This window comes from Melanerpes formicivorus, unplaced genomic scaffold, assembly GCF_026170545.1.
Source record: "Melanerpes formicivorus ecotype bairdi unplaced genomic scaffold, bMelFor1.0.p_v2 SCAF_5, whole genome shotgun sequence".
Classification (NCBI taxonomy): Eukaryota; Metazoa; Chordata; class Aves; order Piciformes; family Picidae; genus Melanerpes; species Melanerpes formicivorus.
The window spans coordinates 13431652-13452797 of record NW_027142357.1 but is presented as its reverse complement, the minus strand read 5'-3'; the positions used below and the strand labels follow the sequence as shown (position 1 = coordinate 13452797).

The 21146-nt window shown below is 40.4% G+C and overlaps 2 protein-coding genes across 7 annotated transcripts; both read right to left on the bottom strand.

The window, feature by feature from the left end:
• Window positions 1-663: 663 nt before the first annotated feature.
• LOC137441191 (caspase-8-like) lies at window positions 664-6839 on the bottom strand. The gene is made up of 7 exons (XM_068138282.1): window positions 6529-6839; window positions 6195-6297; window positions 5540-5675; window positions 4302-4390; window positions 3560-3671; window positions 2067-2556; window positions 664-1342 (listed from the first exon to the last, which is right to left on the bottom strand). Exons 1-7 carry the CDS (start codon window positions 6837-6839, stop codon window positions 1174-1176), a joined length of 1410 nt encoding a protein of 469 aa, XP_067994383.1. The 3' UTR covers window positions 664-1173.
• Window positions 6771-20993, bottom strand: CASP10 (caspase 10). 6 transcript variants are annotated; one of them, XM_068138280.1, is made up of 11 exons: window positions 20739-20993; window positions 18461-18800; window positions 18224-18323; window positions 17567-17699; window positions 17126-17214; window positions 15764-15800; window positions 14585-14673; window positions 12994-13105; window positions 11474-11758; window positions 11254-11353; window positions 10575-10755 (listed from the first exon to the last, which is right to left on the bottom strand). In XM_068138280.1, exons 2-11 carry the CDS (start codon window positions 18772-18774, stop codon window positions 10584-10586), a joined length of 1431 nt encoding a protein of 476 aa, XP_067994381.1. In that variant the 5' UTR covers window positions 18775-18800; window positions 20739-20993; the 3' UTR covers window positions 10575-10583. The 6 variants fall into 6 exon arrangements, with proteins under 6 accessions (XP_067994382.1, XP_067994381.1, XP_067994380.1 ...); XM_068138281.1 differs by lacking the exon at window positions 10575-10755 and adding an exon at window positions 6771-6858 and having other exon boundaries at window positions 11254-11758; XM_068138279.1 differs by having other exon boundaries at window positions 11254-11758; window positions 18461-18820.
• Between the last annotated feature and the right edge of the window lie 153 nt (window positions 20994-21146).

Here is a 21146-nt window from a genome sequence, read left to right as displayed (position 1 = left end):
AACATAAAAGATCTTGTGACACCACTGGCTTTCACCCTTGTGAGGCATTTCCAAAGAAGGCAAACTAAAGAAAGGGTAGCTTATAAGGTCTCTGAAATCCATCCTTATCTTGTTACAAACTCAGAAGGATTGCAGCTGCAATGCCACACACCACCTAGACGTTGCTGAGGATGCAAGGTAACAACAGCCGCACTGGCATCAACTGCCATTATCATTAGTCCTGAACTTAAACTTAGTCCTTCCTACCATCTCTGCAGCTGCTAATGAAGGGAGAACAATATGCTAACACACAGGTGGCTGCCAATGAATATATCAATGAGAGCAAAGTAACTTTTGCTGAAGTGTTTGTCATGCTGACTGACCCTCAGTCAGCTCCTCCAAAAGAGGAACTCGCCACTAAGAAAGGTGGTGTGAAAACCAAGAGTACTTATTAAAGCAAAACCTAGAGTCCACAAGAGCTAATGTCAGTTGCCAGAAGAAGGCATCTTGGAGTAGTGGATCTAATGGAGTTAACCTTCCTACCAGTGGTCAACAACAATTTAAACCTGACTGCCCCTTAAGAGCTCTAAGAACAAAACACAATTACAACTCCTACTATTAAAAAAATATAAACAGCATTATTGTTTAGCCAAGTAAATTGATACTATGATGCAAAGAAACACATCTGGAGAAAAGAACCAAACTTTTATTATCATGATCATCTTTTTCTTCATTCTTCTTGACAGGGACATTATTTTCCAAGAAAAATTATGTGTCTTCCAGAGACAGCAAACAATTCACCTCTGAGTAAATAAATTATAATCTTATACATGCTCCCTGGGAAGGGATCCAACATTCTAAATCCATCCATTCTTTTCTTCATATATCAGGGACTTCTAACTCAGAAATGGGAGTTCCATTACCATTTCCAGTAACTCTTAAAAATCATAAAAGTATTTCCTTCTTACTTACAAGTATTTCCTCACCTGAAATTCAGACTGTGCAGATTCCACTGCTTCTGCAGGACAGAATGTCAGGTCCCTACTCTTCCATGGCTTACCAGACTGCTACAGATTAAACATGGAAATTTGAAAATTTATGTCCCACAGCCCCTTGAAGGACCGGTTTGTTAATACACAGATTCAAACAATTTCTCTTGAAAATTCTCTCTCCTGTGTACGCCCAGTCTAACTCCTAACTGAGTGTATTTTCCTGTTTTTCAGTTGATGGACGTTGTGGAATTGGAAAGATCAATTGCTTCCGTAGAGTTGATGTTATCTTTGGCATCTGCTTCTTTTGTTTTATTACTCTTCTTCCCACTTCCTTGTTCACTTCAGTCAGGATGGTTATGAGATCCTTGGAGCTTGAATAAAAATGAAAAAAAATTACATTGACATACATGGTACTTGCATTGAGGCCAAGAATCTGAGCTATGTTTGCTCTGATAAAGTGGTGTTTCAAGGAAGGCTAGTGTCTTCCTCTCCCTCTGCTTGTCACAGGCAGTCTGTTGTGCAAACACAGAATTCAGTGTGTTTAGGGGAATAAAAACAACCTCCATGTATGTTTACCAGCAAATGTATTCCTCCTCTTTGGTTACAGGCATTAGAGCACATGCAAATGAAGCACTCCCCACCCCGCCTTATGGATGAGAAAGTGATGTCTCAAGGGGAGTTCTAGAGTTTAGAATGGGGATGGGAAGGAGGCAGCAATGAAAATTGTGAGTAAAGAACACTGGTTTGTGTTTTTTTGTTTGTCTGTGCAATCTCTCATCAAATTTTCCTCTCATCAGGTGTCACTTGAAAAAAAAATAATCATGAGTCAAAAAGTATTAAAACCCATGCACACACATACATATGCTCATGTAGACATAATGCTCCAGCATTAGATCCCTGGCTCTGTCACAAGCAAACTAGGGGAATTCACTTGTACTTTAGTTCATCTGTATGAAAATAATGTCCAGTACCAGAATAAACTATTGTTCTGCACTGTCCTGCAGATGAAAAAACATTATACAGCACAAATGCAAACCAATGATGTCTCAGCCCAACATCCCTAAGTATGGTACATGGATTAAAAATAGTACTTACAGTGGGCAAAGCAGCTCCATCTTGTCACAGAGGCACTGAATGTAAATGCTGCCAGTTTCTGTACAGCGGTAGCACTCGTAGTCTTCCACTGTAGCCATGCCAACAAGAATATCAGCCTGATCGGGAATTGAAATCTGAGGGGTAGCATCAGTCTCAAAATGGCCAGAAAAGTCTTCTTTTACTATGACAGCTGGATGGCCTACAAAACCTTGGCAAGCCTGGATGAAAAACAGCTTGGGTTTGCCAGCAAGAGAAGGACAATTAGATCCACTGAAGCAGAAAAGTAAATCTTTAATATTAACCAGCTCATTATCAACACCTTTTATTTTGTCTTTTTCACCATGGGAAAAAATGAAACAAACAAAACAGTCCATGTTACTATGATCTTTTTTGCTGTATTCTTTAACTTTTGCATACATTTGGTTTGCTTCTAGATCCATGTACTCAACTGTCTCAAACTGAAGCCACTTAAAGACTCTCTTTACAGCCTCTGGAAAAAAAAAAAGTCAGAAGGCACCTGTTATAAATAGTGACAAAGATGCTGCTGAAACCTTAGTGTCTGTGTGGGAGATCAGACAGTAGCATAAGTGTTCAGATCCCACCAATAAACTCACCTGTCTGACTTTTTGCCAGCCAAATCTAATTAGAAAATCTCAAATGACTAATTTCTGTTTGTTTGTGGGGTTTTTTTTAATACAACTGGGTGAAGCATCAAGCTGTGTAAAACCAAACCAAGTTTCAGGCTGATTAATTGGTACAAATTAGTGAGGCTTACTGTGTTAAACTAAGCTTTATATGTGCATTGCATAGTAATCTCAGATGCTTAAGAACACCACTAGGAAATAAGAGGTATCTCTTTAGAATGACACACTCTGCCACTCTTAATTTAAGTAATTTAAGTAATGATCAATGCAAGAAGAAAGAAGGCAGGGTAGCCAGCTAACAAATGCTATGCTAACTTCTCAGTAAATGTTGACTTTGTTGTTGTGCAGAAGTACTTGGGGAGTAAGCAGCCTGTAGACAGGCTGGATTCAGTTAAAATACCTCTTATGTCAGCTTTCAGAAGACAGGTTCTACATTTTTAAGATAAAAAGTTTAAAGTTACTCTTGCAGAAAGACAGGATTTAAGAAAAATTGTAAACCAGTAGCATGTACTTGAGCATTAAAAAGAATTTAAAGACTCAAAAATATTACTCCATGACAGTTAAGAATGAAAAACAATCAAAAAGTGAAAAAGCAGAAGAGTAATTCCTCCCTCACTATTTGGGACATATGACAAATTAAGACTATTCCTTTTACTTAGAAGAGAAAGTGGTTCCTTCTTTAAGCCATCAGCTAAACTGTTGGAAGTAGTGTATTTCAAATTTCTACAGTGACTGTCATTACAGAGGAGCTCAGTGGACATAATTCTTCCTCACACAAAAGATAATTCTTTAAGAAAATTATCAGAGAGCAAAACAAATCAGTATTTGGATTAAAAAAAATAGATGTACCTCCATCTTTCACTGTTCCTTCTCTAGATTCATCTGGATTTTTAAAATTGTAGTTGTTAAGAATCACACAGTAACCATGTGGGTTATTTTTCATCTTATATGATTCCACAAGCTGTAGAAATGAAGAAAACAGGTAAGAAAGCAGTGCCAAGCATCCATAAGAGAAATCTGCTATATATACACATATTGTTGGTCCTCCACCTCCAAGCACAAAAACACCCCCATGAGAGCCAAGACACAAGAAAGGAAAAGCCTAACATAGCTACAGGGAATAGGAATCTGCTTTGCCTCCCTGAATTACTCCTCCCCTCTCTCTGTGGTTAGGATATGATTTTGGCATGGGAGAAAGCAAGTAGCCTGCCACAAAAATTTGCATATAGAGACAACAATGTTCCTGCATCCTGCCATTCCCTCTGAGAGTCCTTATGGGTTTCAAGTGACTTAGCAGATTCTGGTTTCCCCTTCACCTTAGTCCAGGAGTATCCTGGCTAGAACTTTGGTGTCCCAGTCTTCTTTATTGTTAAGATTGGTTTTCTTCATGCAACAGCTACTCTTTCATTTCTTGCCTAAAGAGTTGCTGACAGCCAGGCTTGGTTTTGTGTTGAAAGTAAGAATTGTTTAAAGGCATACATATAAAGACAGAACCCTTCCCTTTCAGCTCTTCCATCTGCTAAGTCTTAAAAATTTATCCCTCCAAGGAGCTGAACAAATACTTTAAAGGTAGTCTTGAGGAATTTCTCACCAGGTGTGGTGTCTCCCCCTCTGCTCCTTGTCCTGCTGGATGTACTGACACAGACACTGGGTAGTGGAGTTTTTTCTTAGAATAATTTTCTAAGACAGAGATGATAAACAGAAAATGTTAGGGCTACAAAGATAAATCTTCCACTATGCATATTTCAACACTCAGAAAACTTGTGCAAGGAGTAAGTGAAAGGTGGCTTTCACATCACTGAGATACCATTATTTTGTAGAGCTAGGCCAAGCAGGATTCCCAGTTTCACAGACAGTTGGTTACTGAAGCTGTGTATACCAGTGCTCCAATTCTTTTCTGCTCTTTTATCAGCAGCAAAATCCAGGTAATAAAAGTCCAGTTGTGAGTAGTCACCCCAGGGAAGCCATTCACTAGCATCTCCACTGTGGGATGGGTGTGTTTAAATAGAATTGTCAAGGCAACAAGATCTGTAAGACATGCTCTTCTTATTACCAAGAGTGACAAAACAACAATACTACTTAAAAGCCATTCCCCTTGCTTGCTTACATTAGCCACCTTTGGCAATTTTCTTCTGCTCTTTTAGAAACATCAGCACAGATCAGCAGCACAAAGACACACTGGAGAAACTAGTCAGTATCTCTACAGGGAACTCACAGGCTGTAGAGATGCGTCTAAGGAAACACATGTCCAAAAGGAGGTTCTGGGGAAAAATTTAATAGGTCTTAGTTGTTGCTGGTTGACATATCATGTTTCCCCAAGAGTAAGGCCCAGCTGTGGTGTCAGAAGTCACCACCTCAGCTGCAACAGCCCAGAAATACTGGAGTCCAGAAAGCTAATGGCTATGCTTTAGCCAAGTACCTGGCCTCCAGGAATATTTTCTTTAACTAAGAGCAAACAGCCTGGCTAACAGAAAGCATTACTGACAATTGCTCAGTACAAATTTCCACAAGGCAATTGTCACTTCAGTCTCTGACTGAAAAGCTGTGCTAGTTCAAAACCAGTACTGCACTATTTCCTGAAGAGAAAAATTGCATTTAAGGCAAAAAGGACCATTTACAAAGTACAAATGTACTTCAAAGAGATACATCCTGAAGTATGGTGGGATAATGAAGCAGCAGGAAACTTCAGAAACCACAGATACCAAGAGCTGTTCTGCCTATCCCAGGATACTGTAAGGTCTCTTATCTCTGGAATCCTAAGTTGCCAAGATTGGAGCCACAAAAAAAAAAAAACAGCTCTACTCTTAAACAACAAATTAAATAATTTACCTTTTTTTTCTTCATAGGTATCAATTTTTTTCTTTATGTCAGCTCTAAATCCCTTTAATATATCTTTCAGCATTGTCAGGTCATCTTCTTTAATTATCCCATTTCTTTCCATTTCCAGTAACACCTTCAACATTGACTGGTGAAACAAAATGCATAACTCAAACTCATACAGTGACCTGCAATAACTGCAGTATCAGACATTTCTGGACAAAACAGAAGGCAAGATTCTCACTCCCTGAGACTGAACAACTAAAGGTCAGTTTCTTTTTCCTCCAAACCTCATTAAAACAAGGATCAGAATGCAAGACAAATGAAGAAACACATTACTAAGCTTAAGACATGATCACTGGAAAATGCTTATGGCTAGGTTATCCTGCTTTGTCTCGGCAGTGCAAAGCACTGACGTGCATAACAAGATCAAAGAGTGTGATGGATTTTACAAGAAGAAAATAGGAACAGGAGAGCAAAAAAGAACAGAGAGTGAGAAGAAAAAAAAAAGAGATCCATTCTTCCAAACAGCAGCTATCAGCTAATACCACAATTCTTTCAACACAGTCTAGTGAGAGTAGACTGTTCTCTCTTTCCTCACTTCTTACAAGTACTAGCAGACTCTGAACTAGCCTTGGAAGAAACTTATGGAGATCGCTTTGCGTACATTATCCTGGAGCTTGCTCTTTGGTATTTGTTCTTGGAGCAGGTACTTCACGTCCTGAACATCTTTTTGGGTCAAGTCCTCTGCAATTCCATATAGCAGTTGCCTGGTGACAAAGAATAGAGAAAAACTGATTAAGAAAGTTAAGAGAAGTAAACGCTACAATTACACATTTGAACTGCAAAAATGTGAAAGTCACAATGGCTGGTAGTCATGCTGTAGCAAACTTAATTATGCTGTGATATTCATAAGACAACAGTGCAGACAGAAAACAAGACAGCACACAACAGAACTGGTGTACATTTTGCATGCAAAGGTTTACAACTTTTGTGCTTACCTGTAGGCTGACACCTGTGCCCTGCCTGGGATCTTCAGCTCTCTCTCCATCTCCTCACGGCTGGAGCCCAGGTGGGCAGCCAGGAGGTCGATCCGACTGATCCGATAAAGCAGCTCCTTCAGGAAGGACAGGTTTCCTGCCTCGATCATGCCTTTCTCCCGCAGCGCTTCGAAAAAGTCCTGTGCATTCTGGATGGCTTCCAGCTTCCTCATAGGGACATACTCCAGGCTGAGGAACTTCAGAGATGCCAGTTCAGTTGTTCCCAAAGCCTCAGAAATGTCAAAAAGGAGTTTCTGCAATTCTGTACTCATTTCACATCAGGATTTGGATCTAAACATAAACACAAGTTGATTTAATTTGTAAGCAACAGTAATGCATGTTTCCTGTAGAACAAGACATGGAGCACTTGGGCAGACCTTACTTCTCTGTAGGTAAAAAAAATTGTGCTCAGTAAAGCCTATCTGGAAAGTAGCTGGTGGGGGTGTATTTCTCAGGTATCGTCCTGTTCTGGCAGAGGAGGTAGACTCGCTCTTCAGAGGTCCCTTTCAACCCCTAATATCCTGTGATCATCTAAACACGATTATAAAAGGTACAACCTCATGTAGACTAGCCCAAAGTAAATACAAAACGACTTCAGTAGTGAAGGGCTGTCTTGCTATCATAGCTTTAATGCTCAGTATCTTCCTTGCAGTAGGAAACACATGATCAGCAGTCAGTACAACACCAGACTTTCTGAAGCTTGTGCCGTCAGCGTTGTGAAGAAAGACGGTTAGGAAGGCTGAGATTTGTTAAAAATTTTGCAATTAAAACAATGAATCGTTGATTTCAACCTACCTACCTTTATAAACTCAAAATTACAACATACCCCTTGATAGAACGAGGCATCCAAATTCCTTCCAAAAGTCACACATTAGTAACAGTTCAGAAAATGTGTGTGACTTATCTCATTGTCCGGACTTGTCCTTTTATCCAAAGACTGAGCAGCACAGAGGTCCAAGATCTGATCCTCAGGTACAAAATGGTTCTGCCTCCACCCTCTATCTCAGCGTCTTTCTCCCTGCATTTCTCCCTGTATTTTAACTGAATAAAGACTTCAGTTGCAGTTTGAAAGAGGAAGTATGACGTCAGCACTGTGTGGCAAATGCTTGTGAACAAGACCAATCCCAAATTTGCTCTTGCCAGATAAGGGCATGTCCCATCATGCAGCAGTTTCAAGGACAACCCCTCCTGGCACTGTTCTTCCTCATTGCCTTTACTGTTTCACTTCTTATTTTTAACTCTCACCCTTCCCCAAAACATTCCTGTTCTTTTTTTAGCTTGCTATCTCTCCAATCTCCATCATCTCCCCTGCACACTGATTTTGTCACTCTGTCTTCCTCTAGACTCATCCCAATCTATTACTTGTCAAAAATTAATCTCTCACAGAGAAGCTAATCTTGAGAAACTGAAAATGCTGAGGCAACTGACTCCTCAGCAACTGTTGTGACTGTGGCCTCTACTGACAAAGCAGGATACACAGCTCCTGCACAAAAGCTTACAGGAGGGGTAGGACACCAGGGATTTGTGGATGTTTCAAACTCCACTTGAAGATCATCTTCCCAAGATCCAAAGTTCCCCAATGGTTCCAACTTAAATCTGTCTAAACAACAGTTGCACAAGTTACAGCCCTTCTTTAGTTTTGTAGGGGGAGTGCGTGTGCGTATGCTTTCTGTATGCCATCAGAAAGCCTCAACAGCAATCAACAATTTTGTTTGTTTTAGGCTGATTTCTTTCTGGCACAGCTCTGTATTACTGGAGGAACACTGAAGGCATACAGCATGGACAGCAAGAAAAGGAGTATAAAACACACCCCACAAGACTTTCAAACTGCTATCTCACACTATGTCACTGGACATTACGAAGAAGCAACCTTACTGAATCTTCCTGAGTGGCAGCTGTGGTTATAGTGCTAGGCCTACCCAGCTTTTGGGCTTGCGCTGACAGACTACTACTGCATGCACCCAAGTATTATAGTGTGCAGCCATCTAAATACAATCCTCAGCACACAGGGAATCACCGACTGTATCTGGCTGGAAGAGACCTCAAAGAGCATCCAGTCCAATCCTCGACCCAGCACTGGAGGGTCAACACTAAACCATGTCCCCAAGTGCCAGGTCCACACACCATTTGAACATCCCCAGGGACAGCAACTCTACCACTGCCCTGAGCAGGCCATTCCAATGTTTGATAATCATCCCAGTGAAGAAATATTTCCTAATATCCAACCTGAACCTATCCTAGTGCAGTTTGTAGCCATTTCCTCTAGTCCTGTCTCTTGCCATCAAGGAGAAGAAGCTGCCCCCTCCTCCAGCTTCCCTTCAGGTAGTTGTAGATAGCAGTAAGGTCTCCCCTCAGCCTCCTCTCTATACTGAACAACCCCAGCTCCCACAGCTGCTCCTTGTAGCTCATGTTCTCCAGGCCCTTCATGAGCCTGACTGCCCTTCTCTGGACATGCTCCAGCTCCTCAGTATCCTTCCCATAGTGAGGGATGCAGAACTGAACACAATACTCAGGGTGTGGCTTCACCAGTGCTGAGTACGGGGAGATGATCACCTCCCTGTTCCTGCTGACCAGAGTGTTTCTAATACAAACCAGGATGCCACATGGGCAAAAAACTTGCACTGAATAGTTGGTATAAATCATGGCAGTACAAAATGTTTTTGAAAAGAATTTATGATGAGCAAAGACTTTACTAGCCTTTTATACTTCACAAGTGCAGATCCCTCTCTCCAGGGTACTCAAGGTGGATGTCACCTTAGACTCTTCTGACTGCCTTTACCTACCTATGATTTAACTGGAGATTACCCAGGCAGAAGTCTTTATGGAGAAATAAACATAACATGATTTAAGAATTACATTAAGATCCCACTACTTAAGGTCAAAATTGTTGCCAGTGTTTAGCCTGCACTGATAAAAACTAAATTGTTACCTAAACATACAAAACCAGCGCACCAAGTCCAAACATCAACTGGAAACTGCATGGTGCTATTACAGCATGTTATACATTCTAACAGACAAAACATTTCCTGTCCATGGCACAGAACTGACTTCAAGTGTGGCAACCGTACTAACGCAGAAGACTCAAAATGTGATGGGTAACACAACTATCAATTCATTGTGATAAAAACTGACCACGATGGCTGCTCTCAATGCATATGATGAAAAACTTCCCTTGTCAAAAGCTGGGAAAGAATCGTAGAATAGCTTAGGTTGTTAAGGGACCTTAGAGACTATCTACTCCAACCTGCCCACCATGAGCAAAGACGCTTCTCAACTAGACCTGGCTGCTCAAGGCTTCATCCAACCTGGCCTTGAACACTCCCAACAATACTTGACAATACCCTGTGAAATTATGGCCAGCAGTGTTTTGCTGAAATACACTAAGTTTCACTTCAACTTAAACCCTAGGGTACTTAAAACCACACTGATTCATGCAGCACAACAAAGTGCAGAGGCCAGTCAGAAACAAGGATAAGCCTTAACACTAGCACATAATTTTTCTCTCATCAAGTTCTTTAAAAGTAGTACGAATTTAATGCAGTAAGAAACAGGAAGCACCCAGCCATACACAGCAAAAGCTCGTAACAAAACAACATGATGTTATTTCAGTTAACTCATAAAATGCTGTTATAAGAAAGAGGTCTCCTTGTTTTGAGCTTCTATGTCTGCATTTGAGATTTTAAAATGAGAAATGACAGTGAGAAAATGTAATGCTTAACAAAGTTAATCAATCTGATAAATCTATACATACAGACTGCTGAATGCCATATCTCATAGGATGCAAATCCTCTACCCTAATCTTTCTTCCCATAAGTGATGTTGAAATTACAGTTCACATGTGAATAGATGGCACATTAATTGTTTTCATTGTCTCCTCCAGTTTCACAGTTGATTTGGCAGAAAATTCACGAGGCCTTGCCCTGAGATAACAGTTCTTCAGGATTCTGGGTAACTGCCTTAAAACAGGTAGCATGGTGAATTGCATTTAAATGAGATGCTGATAAAAGGATGTATATTTAAAAGCCTCCATGTTGCTGTGAAGGAGGAGGGTCTTTAGGTATTGGGAATACAAATTTTCTTCTTAAGGTATATGCTGGTTGGGGCATCTGCTTCTTTGTCCCCAAGCGATCAACACGTCTGCCCACATCTTCATTAACTTCTGTAAGAATTGACAAAATATCTTCACCCCTATGGCCAGGAGAGCAAAAATAAAAGCATGACTTGTTAAGTGAGCAGACGGTACTCCATTTAACACCTCCTAGATCATCTAGAAAATACAGTATAAACATTTAAAACACATCCTTTTCTCCAAGTGTATCCTCTTCTCATCTGAGTCATATTAAAAATTACTTTTCTTACTGCTTGATTCCATTGGTAAATAATAATGGAATAAAATATTTTTACCTACATCTACTTGATAAACGAACAGTTCTGCCTTAGAGATCAGAGGGTTTAATTTTTCTTTTACTTTTATGCAATAAACTTTACAATCTCCCGATTCTCTCTGTAGTACTAGCAGTGTTCATGCAAATTTATCATCAGCAAGCAAGCGAATCATCGGTTTTACTAATTTTGTCCACTTCAGAACGTGGGTTGGTGTTCCTACGGGAACTTGCCTTTAGAGAAAAAAAGAACAAAGATAATTTCCTCCAACTTTTTCATGGAAGAGCTAGACAAAGTACTTACCTTGGTACTAACAACTGTAGCTTGCTGCACAGGGCCTGAATATACCAAGTACCCTGTTGAATGTGCCGGAAGGAGACATATCCATCAATAGTGGCCATGCCTAGGAGGAAATCAGCCTCTTCAGGAATACTTTCAGAAGGAGATACACTGTGCTGCATGAAAGACAAGCCAGGAACTCGTGCATCAGGTTCAACGTAGACTGGACACTGTACAGCTTTACCTTGGCAAGCTTGGATAAAGAAGAGCTTAGGTTTTTCAGCCAGTTGTGGACACTGTTTGGCAGTGAAGTAGGACATGATCGTGCGGATTGACACAAGTTCCTCATCTTTCCCATAAACTGCTCCTGATTCTCCATGAGACAAAATGCAACATATAAAACAGTCTCTGTCTTTATGATCTGGGAGGTGCTGCCAATTTTGCATGAGATTCATAATCTGCTGAGCTGTCTGGTCTTTGTAAGTCCTCACATCCAGACCAAGCCATGTGAATACTCGCTTCAGTTCCTCTGTGAACAAATGAAAGGTAAAAGGATAAATTGAGGCAGCAGAAAACCACTGTGTGAAGTCACCATGCAAACTAATCTGAACTGGGAAAAATCTTATACTCTTGACACTTCTGCAGATTCATCCTTATACTAATATCACCTAAAGGTTAATTGGAATAAAAATAAATGGCATCAGCTCAAATAATAAGAGTTGCTGGAGTTTTTCTAGTCAAGAGCATTGGCCAAAAGCTTGCAAAGGGCCTGGAGCACATGTTCTGTGAAGAGCAGATGAGGGAGCTGGGGTTGTTCAGTTTGGAGAAAAGGATGCTGAGAGGAGACCTTATTGCTCTCTACAAGAGGTTGGAATGAGGAGGGGGCCAGCGTCTTCTTGGTGGCAAACAACAGGACCAGAGATGGATACAAGCTGCACCAGGAGAGGTTTAGGATGGGTATATTAAGAAGTATTTCTGCATTGAAAGGGTTATCAAACATTGGCATGGTCTGCCCAGGGCAGTGGTGGAGTCACCATCCCTGGACATGTTTAAGCAATGTGTGGACCTGGCATTTACGGATGTGGTTTAGTGTTGACCCTTCAATGCTGGGTCGAGGGTTAGCCTGGATGATCCTGAAGGTCCCTTACAACCAAATATATTTTGTGATTCTCTAAATATGAGATGGCCCAGCACCCTGTCCAGCTGTATCTCAAAGCGTTCAATACTGGGGATTCCACCACTTCCCTGGGAAGGTAATTCCAAAGGTTGCTTTTTCTCATGGTGAAAATTTTTCCTCATGTCCAATCAGATAATGATGCACTTCAGTGAGTTCACAAGTAACACCTGAAAACAGGAGGGATCCCTCTCCGAGTTTCAGATTAGATCTTTCAAAACCTTCCTCCCATCGTTATTTTCCTGTTGCAGTTCTGACTATTAGTTTCATACAGAAGAGATAAACAGAATGAACAAATTAAGATTTTTGTATGGTTTAGTTTAGTTCTTTATTATAGCTATAGATAAAGGCCACATAAAAAAGATTCTTAAAATGATTCAAGAATGATCCAACTACATCAGAAGCTCAAGTCCTCCTTTAAGCCATCCTTCCCTCAGATACACAAATAACATAGTTTAATATATATCAAACATTTTACTCTTTAACAATATTACCTAAAATATAGACAATAAAATATAGAGCAATACTAGACAATCAACTCACATGGGGAAAGAGACTAATACACCAAAAATCTCACTTCAGTAACTTACCAGCATCTTTGCAAGAACCCTTCCTCTCCTGAAGAGATCCATCAAAGTTGACATTATTAATAACAAGACAAAATCCTCTGTGTGGCCCATCCATTTTGTAGGTTGTCATCTTCTGTAGAAAGGAGAGGAAAAAACTTAGAGCCTCAATGAATTTATTCAACTTTTATTTCCTTAACATGTCTCAAATTTGTCATTCAAAACTTAGAGGCACCTAAGACTGTGGGTTACTTCAGAAAAGCTGGAACTCATTGGTGCTTCCTTGTGTGAATAACATGGGTGAAGTCTCAAGCCCACTCTGTCACCATTCTATCAAACTGTAGAGGAAAGCTTTAGCAAGTTAGGTTGGTCATCTGTATGCAAAGGGGAGGAATCAGCACTCAAACTGTGCAATCTGAATTTGTGATAGGAATAGAAGTCTACAGCTATTTCCAGTGTCACAACAATATTTTAACTTCAGATGGCAGAGGGTTCACAGTGAAACTATGGGAAGTTAGACATCTGAGTTTTGTTTTTTTCAAGAGTAGTGATGAATACCTGGAGGCAGTGGTTCATACTGATCTGCTAGAAAGGGATGCAAGCAGAACAGAGATTCTGGAAGTGCACAAACCTGCCACGTGATCAGTTTCACCAAGACTTATCAGTTACCTCTCTCTCTTAAGAAAGAATGTTCTAAATATGTGAAAGTCACCAAAACTTCAAGTACCATCTCAAGTCCAACGTCTGGCTGAAATTAAAAACTCCTACCACTCCAGCTCCTTTCTGCTCACTAGATAGAAATCAAACACCTGCTTTCATGCATATTAGTACAACAAAATGAAGACAGCATTCCAAGCTCCTTCAAAAGCAGAAAGAACTGCTTTTCTTACAGCACTGTGAACATCAGGTGATGAAAAGATATATTAGAGAACTGCAAGAAATTAAATAGCAATAAATACATGCAGCAACTCAGTTCCTCAATAGCCATGACCATTCAGAAAGAAAAAGCTGAAGAATTCAATAGCTACACTGCTGTACAAGGTTAAACGGTGCACATAAGGCCTCTAAGAAGAGATCTCACTAAAGGGGCCTTTTCTCATATACCAAGACCTCTGGTTTATTGAGGAAGATAGTTAAATGCCTGCAATAGCTTACTAGAAACTTGCTTTCTTTTATCCTTTTTGCAACATCCTTACATACTACCCCCTAATCACTTTTAATTTCACGATGTCCTGAATATTTTTCTAAGTCATATCCACAGAGAACTATGTAGTTATGACTGTCTCCATGTCTAGCACATTCTATTGCCTTCTCCAAAATTCATAACTTAAGAAAACACCAATTATTTTGCCTATACTAGGAGAATAAGCAGATACACTAGTGTAGATTACATTAAAGGTATTATGCCTGCTCTGCCTTGACCACATCTTTCAATATTGCTAAGTTTCTGGCCTCCACAGTAAAAATATTCTCTGAAACGTTTCAGATGATCAGACAACTCAAAAAACTTCAAGAGACACATCTCACATGTCCTTGCATGACAACTGTCATTGCTGGGATGAGCCCCTCAGAAACCCAGGTGTTATACAGAAGGATTTAAGAGATTGTCTCAAACCTTGGATTCATTTTCTACATTGCTGAATCCTCCAGGCAGCTCCAGTTTCATTCCAGAGAAGCCTTGTGTAAGATCAGCTGCTTTGTTATCTAAGAAAAAACAAAAAAATCAAACAAAAGGAAAACAACAAACCAGCATATATTTTTTAAGAAGATAAATTAGAGAAATTCAGTATTTGTGGATGTAGCAAAAAGGAGGTTAGCTACAACACTGCACTTCTTGTATTTGAAATACAGTTTGAATCAAAGGAATAAGTCCTCCATACGAGATAGCATTGCCACATCCAAAGGATCTATTCTGAATGTGTCTCCAGCTACTTCTATTATGTATATATTTGTGACAAAGGCAAGGTTTCTATTAGTATTTGGGAAAAAGATATCCATCATACAAGGACAGATTCTACCCAAGACATTCAAATCATTTTTTCGTTTGGAAATCAGTTTAGAAATAAGTCAGGATGACTTTCAGAGCGGCAACTGACAGAACTTGGAAGGGCAAAAGAGCTGACCGATGTTGCAATGCTGTACTTTGCAACTGGTCAATCTGACATGGAGTCACAAAGATGGATGCAACACTACCCACTGTTATTTGCACAGAATCTTTTCACAGTTCTGATACAAAATATAACTTTATTTATTACTGCTTTATCTACTTGTCCTTCTGAATACCCTAAAATGATTATTGCCTCATTTTCTACAAATCATTCACTCTTCAAAACATCCAGCTCCACCATGCAACACTCCTACAGCAAGAGAAGTCAGAGGTAAAATCCTGCACCCAAAAAATCAACATCTCAGTTTTGTAGTCATACTGTCTCTTTTCTTGGCCTCCCAGGGATATTCAAACAGAAAACTTGTATTTTATTTTCAGGGGATAAAAAAATAATAATTTTACTTCTAGTCAGACCAGTCCTTACGCTACTTCTCAGAAAGCACATTAGTTAGTTTCTGGTAAATGACTGACAAAGTACACAGGATTTGCCATTTTTCTCTGGCCTTTTTTTATATAAGAAAGGGAATTCTTCATTTAATTGTTTTTAGGGCAGAAACAGAAAGACCCTTCCAAGAAAGCAGCAAGGTAAATGTGTTGCATTAAACCAAATGCTGGCGATTTCCCAGAAAAAGTAAAGGAATGCAACATTAAATATCAAAAATTAAGCATATTTTCAGAAATCCTTACCATTGGTACAAGAACTGGCAGATTTGATTGAGGTCTCCTATTTATTGATTGGAAAGAATATCATGTTAAAAATTATTGGTACTACACATAATGTCTTCGTAGTAATTTTAGCAAAATAGGCTTAATACAAAGCTCTTTGAATAGTGAGTAGGAAAAATACTGAACTCCTAAGGTCAGCAAAGTATTTAATCACGAAATTATAAGAGACTTGCTCGCTTACAGCAAATCTTGCAGAGTTGGAGACAACTATAGTTTCTCTTAAGGATAATGGGAAACAGCAAATAATTTTCTGTCACTTGTAAATGAGATTATCCTCTCACTATAGGGGTAGGCAATCACTAAAAACAAAATAAAGGTTCCAACATAGTGCCATATCAATTCTTTTGGAGAGTTGATTGAGTATAAATCATTATAACTAGTGACTCTAGTCCTGCGTAAGAGACATCTTCTAGCAATATGTGCTAAGGGTTTATAATACAGCACAGATAAAGTTTCATAGTGGAAAAGTCTCATAATTTTAAAGAAAAAGCAAGCATAATAATCAGCATTATGTAAACAGTCTCTTAGTCTTTTTCTTTTTCTCCTTAAATTCTTTCAAATCTATGTTTTCTTAATAAAATCACATTCATTTTTCCAAGTGCTGTGCTTGAAGTCTTCCCAATCCCTCTATACAAATAGAGTAAATACAGCTCAAAGCAGCACTAATACAAACCCTTATGATACTAAGTAGCTCATTTTCCTCAGCTCTTGTCTACTAAAACTTCACTTCTGGAAAGTATCCCTAGAAACATCACTGGGTTTCCTCATTTAGAACTAAGTTAAAACTCTCTTTATTCCTCTCTTTTTTTTCCCCAGTAAAAGAGATCAGTTATAGCCCTGGTAAATTCCCCAGTCTGATTCATCATACAGCTGCAGGATGGGATTAATGGATCAAGGACTGGTCCATTGAAAAACTGGGACCACTTCTTTTAGCAGCAGCAGTTTGTACCGATCCATGTATGGTCTTAGCCTTTAGAGGCAGTTTAGTACTGATCAGCTAAAACTTAAAAAGTCAGCACCAACTAACTGATCCATTCTCTAGAGGCACCTGTCTAGCTTTTTCCTCTCACTCATCCCTCTTCCTAATGTGATTTTTTTCCCAACAGCACACAACTAATAGTAGCATTTTTGGTTTCCATTACTTGATGCTATATGCAGCTGTACAAACACGCTGAGCAAGTATGCTTGTTTCCTTCCTAAACCAAATAGGAAGATTTAGCAAAGAATCTCACACCCAAAACAGTTTCAAAATAAAGGCAAGAAAAAACCCACAATCCCCGAAACTCATTAAAACCCAAGTAGGCAATATGTATTCCAGTGTACCAGTGAGGAAGCAAACACGCTGATGTCTCCACTGTGAGACAGCGAAGATTCCTTGACAGGAAAAGTGCTCTCCTGCTGAGGCAGAGACACTAAGAAAAATAAAAAAGACAAAATGAGAGAAGCAAAGTGTCATCATCTCAGTACTATTCATGGAGAAATTAAGAAGTGCTACATAACTATAAATGGATTTCCAGCTTCCCAGTCTGTTCTGCATGTGCTGAACTGTTCTATGTGGCCTCAAATATTCCAGCATGTCCCTACAGGAATTCAGCTAGGAAGTAATGCAAAGTAGAGACAAATTATGTGTCAAGGTGAGTGATCCCACTCTAGCTCTGCTTCCAGCAATGCACACATAGGACTTTGAAGTTCAGTTTTCCAGACTTAGTTTTCTAGTGCTTCCTGCATTTTAGCAAACCCACTCCCTGCCTCAGAATTTCTCACCTTTTGTCCTGTAGCGGTTGACTGTTTTCACCAGATTGGGTGAAACTTCCATACAGATGTCCTCCAGCATCTGTACATTGTTGTCAGACACAAGACCCTGTTTTTCCAATAAAGTCAGTACATCCAGAGTGGACTAGTAGCCAAAAGGAGAAAGTAAAATAGTTATTGTTCCTTAGAACCCAAAACCTGCCTCAGCCCTGTCTCAAACAATCACATTATCTGCTTTGCTTCCTACCAACGAGGTCCAGTCAATTTTCTATCACTGTGGGAGATGGAAATGTTTCTCCACAGAAAGCTAATGGTTGCATTATTATTTGTTGTGGTCTTATTAATGACTCTTGGCTTTGAGAAGGTTTACTTGCCATAGAACAGAACCATTGATCCAGGGACATTAATCTCATTTGCACATGGCTCAAGCAGGTTGAAGATTCGTCTACCTTTCATGATCTAATGCAAGATAATGGACTGTCAGTGATTGACCTTGGCATAAACCACAAAATTCCACACTTCCTTCCTTCCTTTCTTCCTCCTTGATAACCCTATAAATACTGACTAGCCTAGTTGCAGATTATGCCCTACTGTGTAAAATATTTTTCATGCTTTTCCTCCTATTTCCCTCTCTTCTTCCCTCCCACATTTGGCTGTCACCACACATACAAGAGTTATCCTTCGCTTTGGAAGATGGCTTTGCAGCAGGAATATGATTTCCTTCAACATCTCATTGGTAATGTTCTCTGACAATTCATACAGCATCTGCCTGTAACAGAGAATCAGTGAGATAAAAGCAGAACAGCACACAGTGTGGAAACTAAAAGCAATCTAAGAATTTTGAAACAGAAACAGTATGGCACAGGTGGCAGAAATGTGGAAAACAGAATCTCACTGCAAGCTTACCTGTATGGAGACACTCTCCCTTTCTCACGCAGACATTCTTCTACTTTCTCCTTGGTATAACCAAGTTTCTTGAGCAACGAGTGACATTTAATTCTGTATAAGAGTTCAGCTAGTAGGAAAGTATCTCCCTCATTCAGATATTCTTCAGCCATAAGAAGCTGAAAGATGTCCACAGCTGACTTGACGCTTTCTAGCTTTCTGGAGGGGAGCAAGTCAGTACAGAAAAATTTTAAAGCTGCTACATCTTCAGCCACGAGGTTTTGGTCAATGAGCAGAAGCTGCTGACGGAACTTCAAGCTGACATCCTCCTCCATATTGCTGGAATCAACAGTCTCTCTGCCTGAAAGTGAAAAGTGAATACTAGGAACATTTGAATCGTCAACAATGTTTGTGTAAGATTTGCCTCAACAGATGTTTAGAAACCCTGAATTCTCTGCAGATCATATAGTTTCATTTTAAATAAATTTGAGATTTACTTCCTTTTCCCAGCATAACACTAAAACAAAGGCCAGATTGGGCAAAATCTCTGAACAACCCTGTGTACATTTATTTAGCCCTGCTCTGAGCAAAAAACTAGGTTAATGACCTCAAGAGGTCCTTAAGTTCTTCTATTTCTTTTGAACATTCTCCATGTTCAGATCTTTGCTTCACTCCATTGTTTGTAGGTGGGGAGTCCCTGCAGTAACTTACTACAACTCTCCATAGAGAATATAATGCTTCATACACATTCCTTGATCTGCAGTCTGAGAGCTCATTCTTGTGTGGCTGTAGCAGAACAGTGTTCTCTGTTACAAGCCAGACACCCAAGCTGAAGCTGTGAAGCACCCATCCACTCCCAGTCATATCTTGCTGTTAGACTGTGTTTCACATTTGGCACAGGAAAGCTCTATAAACACCCCTGTATGCCAACTAACATGTAATGGCACTCAGTGCTTGGTCTAAATATGTTCTTCCACCACACCAACTTCTTCCATGTAACCTAAGTACCTCTTTTCTGCTTGGGTAAGGTTATCTAGGTAAAAAAGTCCTTAAGCGTCTTCTGCTCAAATGGGCAGGCAGGTCTTTTAATCTTGTTTGGAGCAGCTGGAAACAGCAAAGCTTTCTACAGAATTAAAAATTACGGATGCAAAATAAAAACAAAACCTCTGAATAAGAGAAAGGTCAGATTCCTCTTTTCCTGTATTAAAACTTACTATTCCATAGCTCACTAACTATTCTTCCCATTCCTTCTGTCCCCATATTAAATCCCATGTGTGTGACATCCTGTTCAATTAAATAACTATCAAAAAGGTTTAGATCTAAGCCAATTATCTACACATAGAAACTGTATCACTTCACAGTAATTATAATTTACCTATAAACTACTTTTGATATCCTGTCTAGATGCTTTAATCAACTAAATTTAGCAGAATAAATCAGACCAAACTGATTTATGCCTAAACCAACAAGATAACTAATTTAGGTTCAAACTGAATTATGATCATTCCAAATTTAGGGCCAATGATTTCAACTAAATTAGTTAAAAAAAAAAATCATTGCTTCAAGCGAACAGGGGCAGGCTATGTATCAGGTGTACATAATCATTTCAGCAGCAAGTCAAACCGAAGCACGGTCCACCAGAAATTCTTTCATCTACCTTTAAACCAGTTTCCAAGTGTGTGTTGCTGCCATTCTTGGAAAGCTTTCTCAAGTCTAAAGGTTTCCTGCTCGAGTTTGCAACACCCTCAAGACCCCTCAACACCTGCTACATTTGCTAGCTGTCTGTAATCTCTCCTCCCACCTCTGTGTGGGGCCGGCTGGGCTGGCCCTTTCTCGCAGCACTACTTCTGAAGTTTGATTGAGCGAGGCACTGCCAGACGGTAAGATTTAACAATAACGCAAAAACAAGGAGCACAAGGGAATGCTGAGGCTCAGTCCATACTCCCAGAAGCAAGGTAAGTAGTTGGCTCCAGCCCCCCGGTAGCCCGGAAGCAACTGCACCACACCGGAAGAAAGGAATCATACAATGCCTGAGGTTGGTAGGAACCTGCAGAGATCGAGTCCAATCCCCTTGCAAAGTAGAACCACTTAAGGAGGTCACACAGCAAGGCGTCCAGGCGCGCTTTGAATCCCTCAGAGAAGGGGACTATACAACCTCTATGGGCAGCTCCATCACCCTCACAACAAAAAAAAGTTTTTTCCTATGTTGAGGTGAAACTTCCTGTGATTGAGTTAGGCTCCAGAATCGGAAGCTGAAGCCTTTCTTCGTCTCCTCTCCACTTCAGTCCCCGCTTCTTACCTCCCACATGAATTCGGACCCCGTCCGGTTTCCCGGCTGCTACTCTATGGGCGGAGCACAGCGTTTCCCGGCTAATTTCTCGGCCCGCCGTTGCGTGCGTAAGTGCTGAGTCACGACCCTGCTCCTCCCAGCGGAGGAGCGGGGAGCTTTGCACTCAGCCAAAGCCGGGAATGGCCGCGCTGCCAGCCCGAGGCCATGGCAGAAGAAGACATCTTCTGTACCAGGAAGTGGGACCAAATCGATCTGAGGCGAGGCGCTGGGGGCACGTACGCGTAGCGCGACACCGCTACCAGCGGGGGCACGACTTCTCACGAAGCAGCGCCCGAAGTCGCGCCCGAGCCCAGGCGAGTGGCCGTGGGTCTCCCTTCCCCTCCGGCTGAACGCGAGCCGGAGCACTCACGCACTCCG

What these genes read in the sequence shown, in the direction of transcription:
- LOC137441191 (XM_068138282.1), bottom strand. Translation starts at nt 6,839, where the DNA reads ATGAGTACAGAATTGCAGAAACTCCTTTTTGACATTTCTGAGGCTTTG. An exon ending in TACCTATGAAGAAAAAAAAG is followed by an intron (nt 4,391 to 5,539) that starts GTAAATTATTTA and finishes TCTCTGTCTTAG; the next exon opens with AAAATTATTCTAAGAAAAAA. An exon ending in AGGAACAGTGAAAGATGGAG is followed by an intron (nt 2,557 to 3,559) that starts GTACATCTATTT and finishes TTTTTTTTCCAG; the next exon opens with AGGCTGTAAAGAGAGTCTTT.
- CASP10 (XM_068138279.1), bottom strand. Translation starts at nt 18,774, where the DNA reads ATGGAGGAGGATGTCAGCTTGAAGTTCCGTCAGCAGCTTCTGCTCATT. An exon ending in CAAAGCGAAGGATAACTCTT is followed by an intron (nt 17,700 to 18,223) that starts GTATGTGTGGTG and finishes TTTGGCTACTAG; the next exon opens with TCCACTCTGGATGTACTGAC. An exon ending in GCGTGTTTGCTTCCTCACTG is followed by an intron (nt 15,801 to 17,125) that starts GTACACTGGAAT and finishes ATCAATAAATAG; the next exon opens with GAGACCTCAATCAAATCTGC.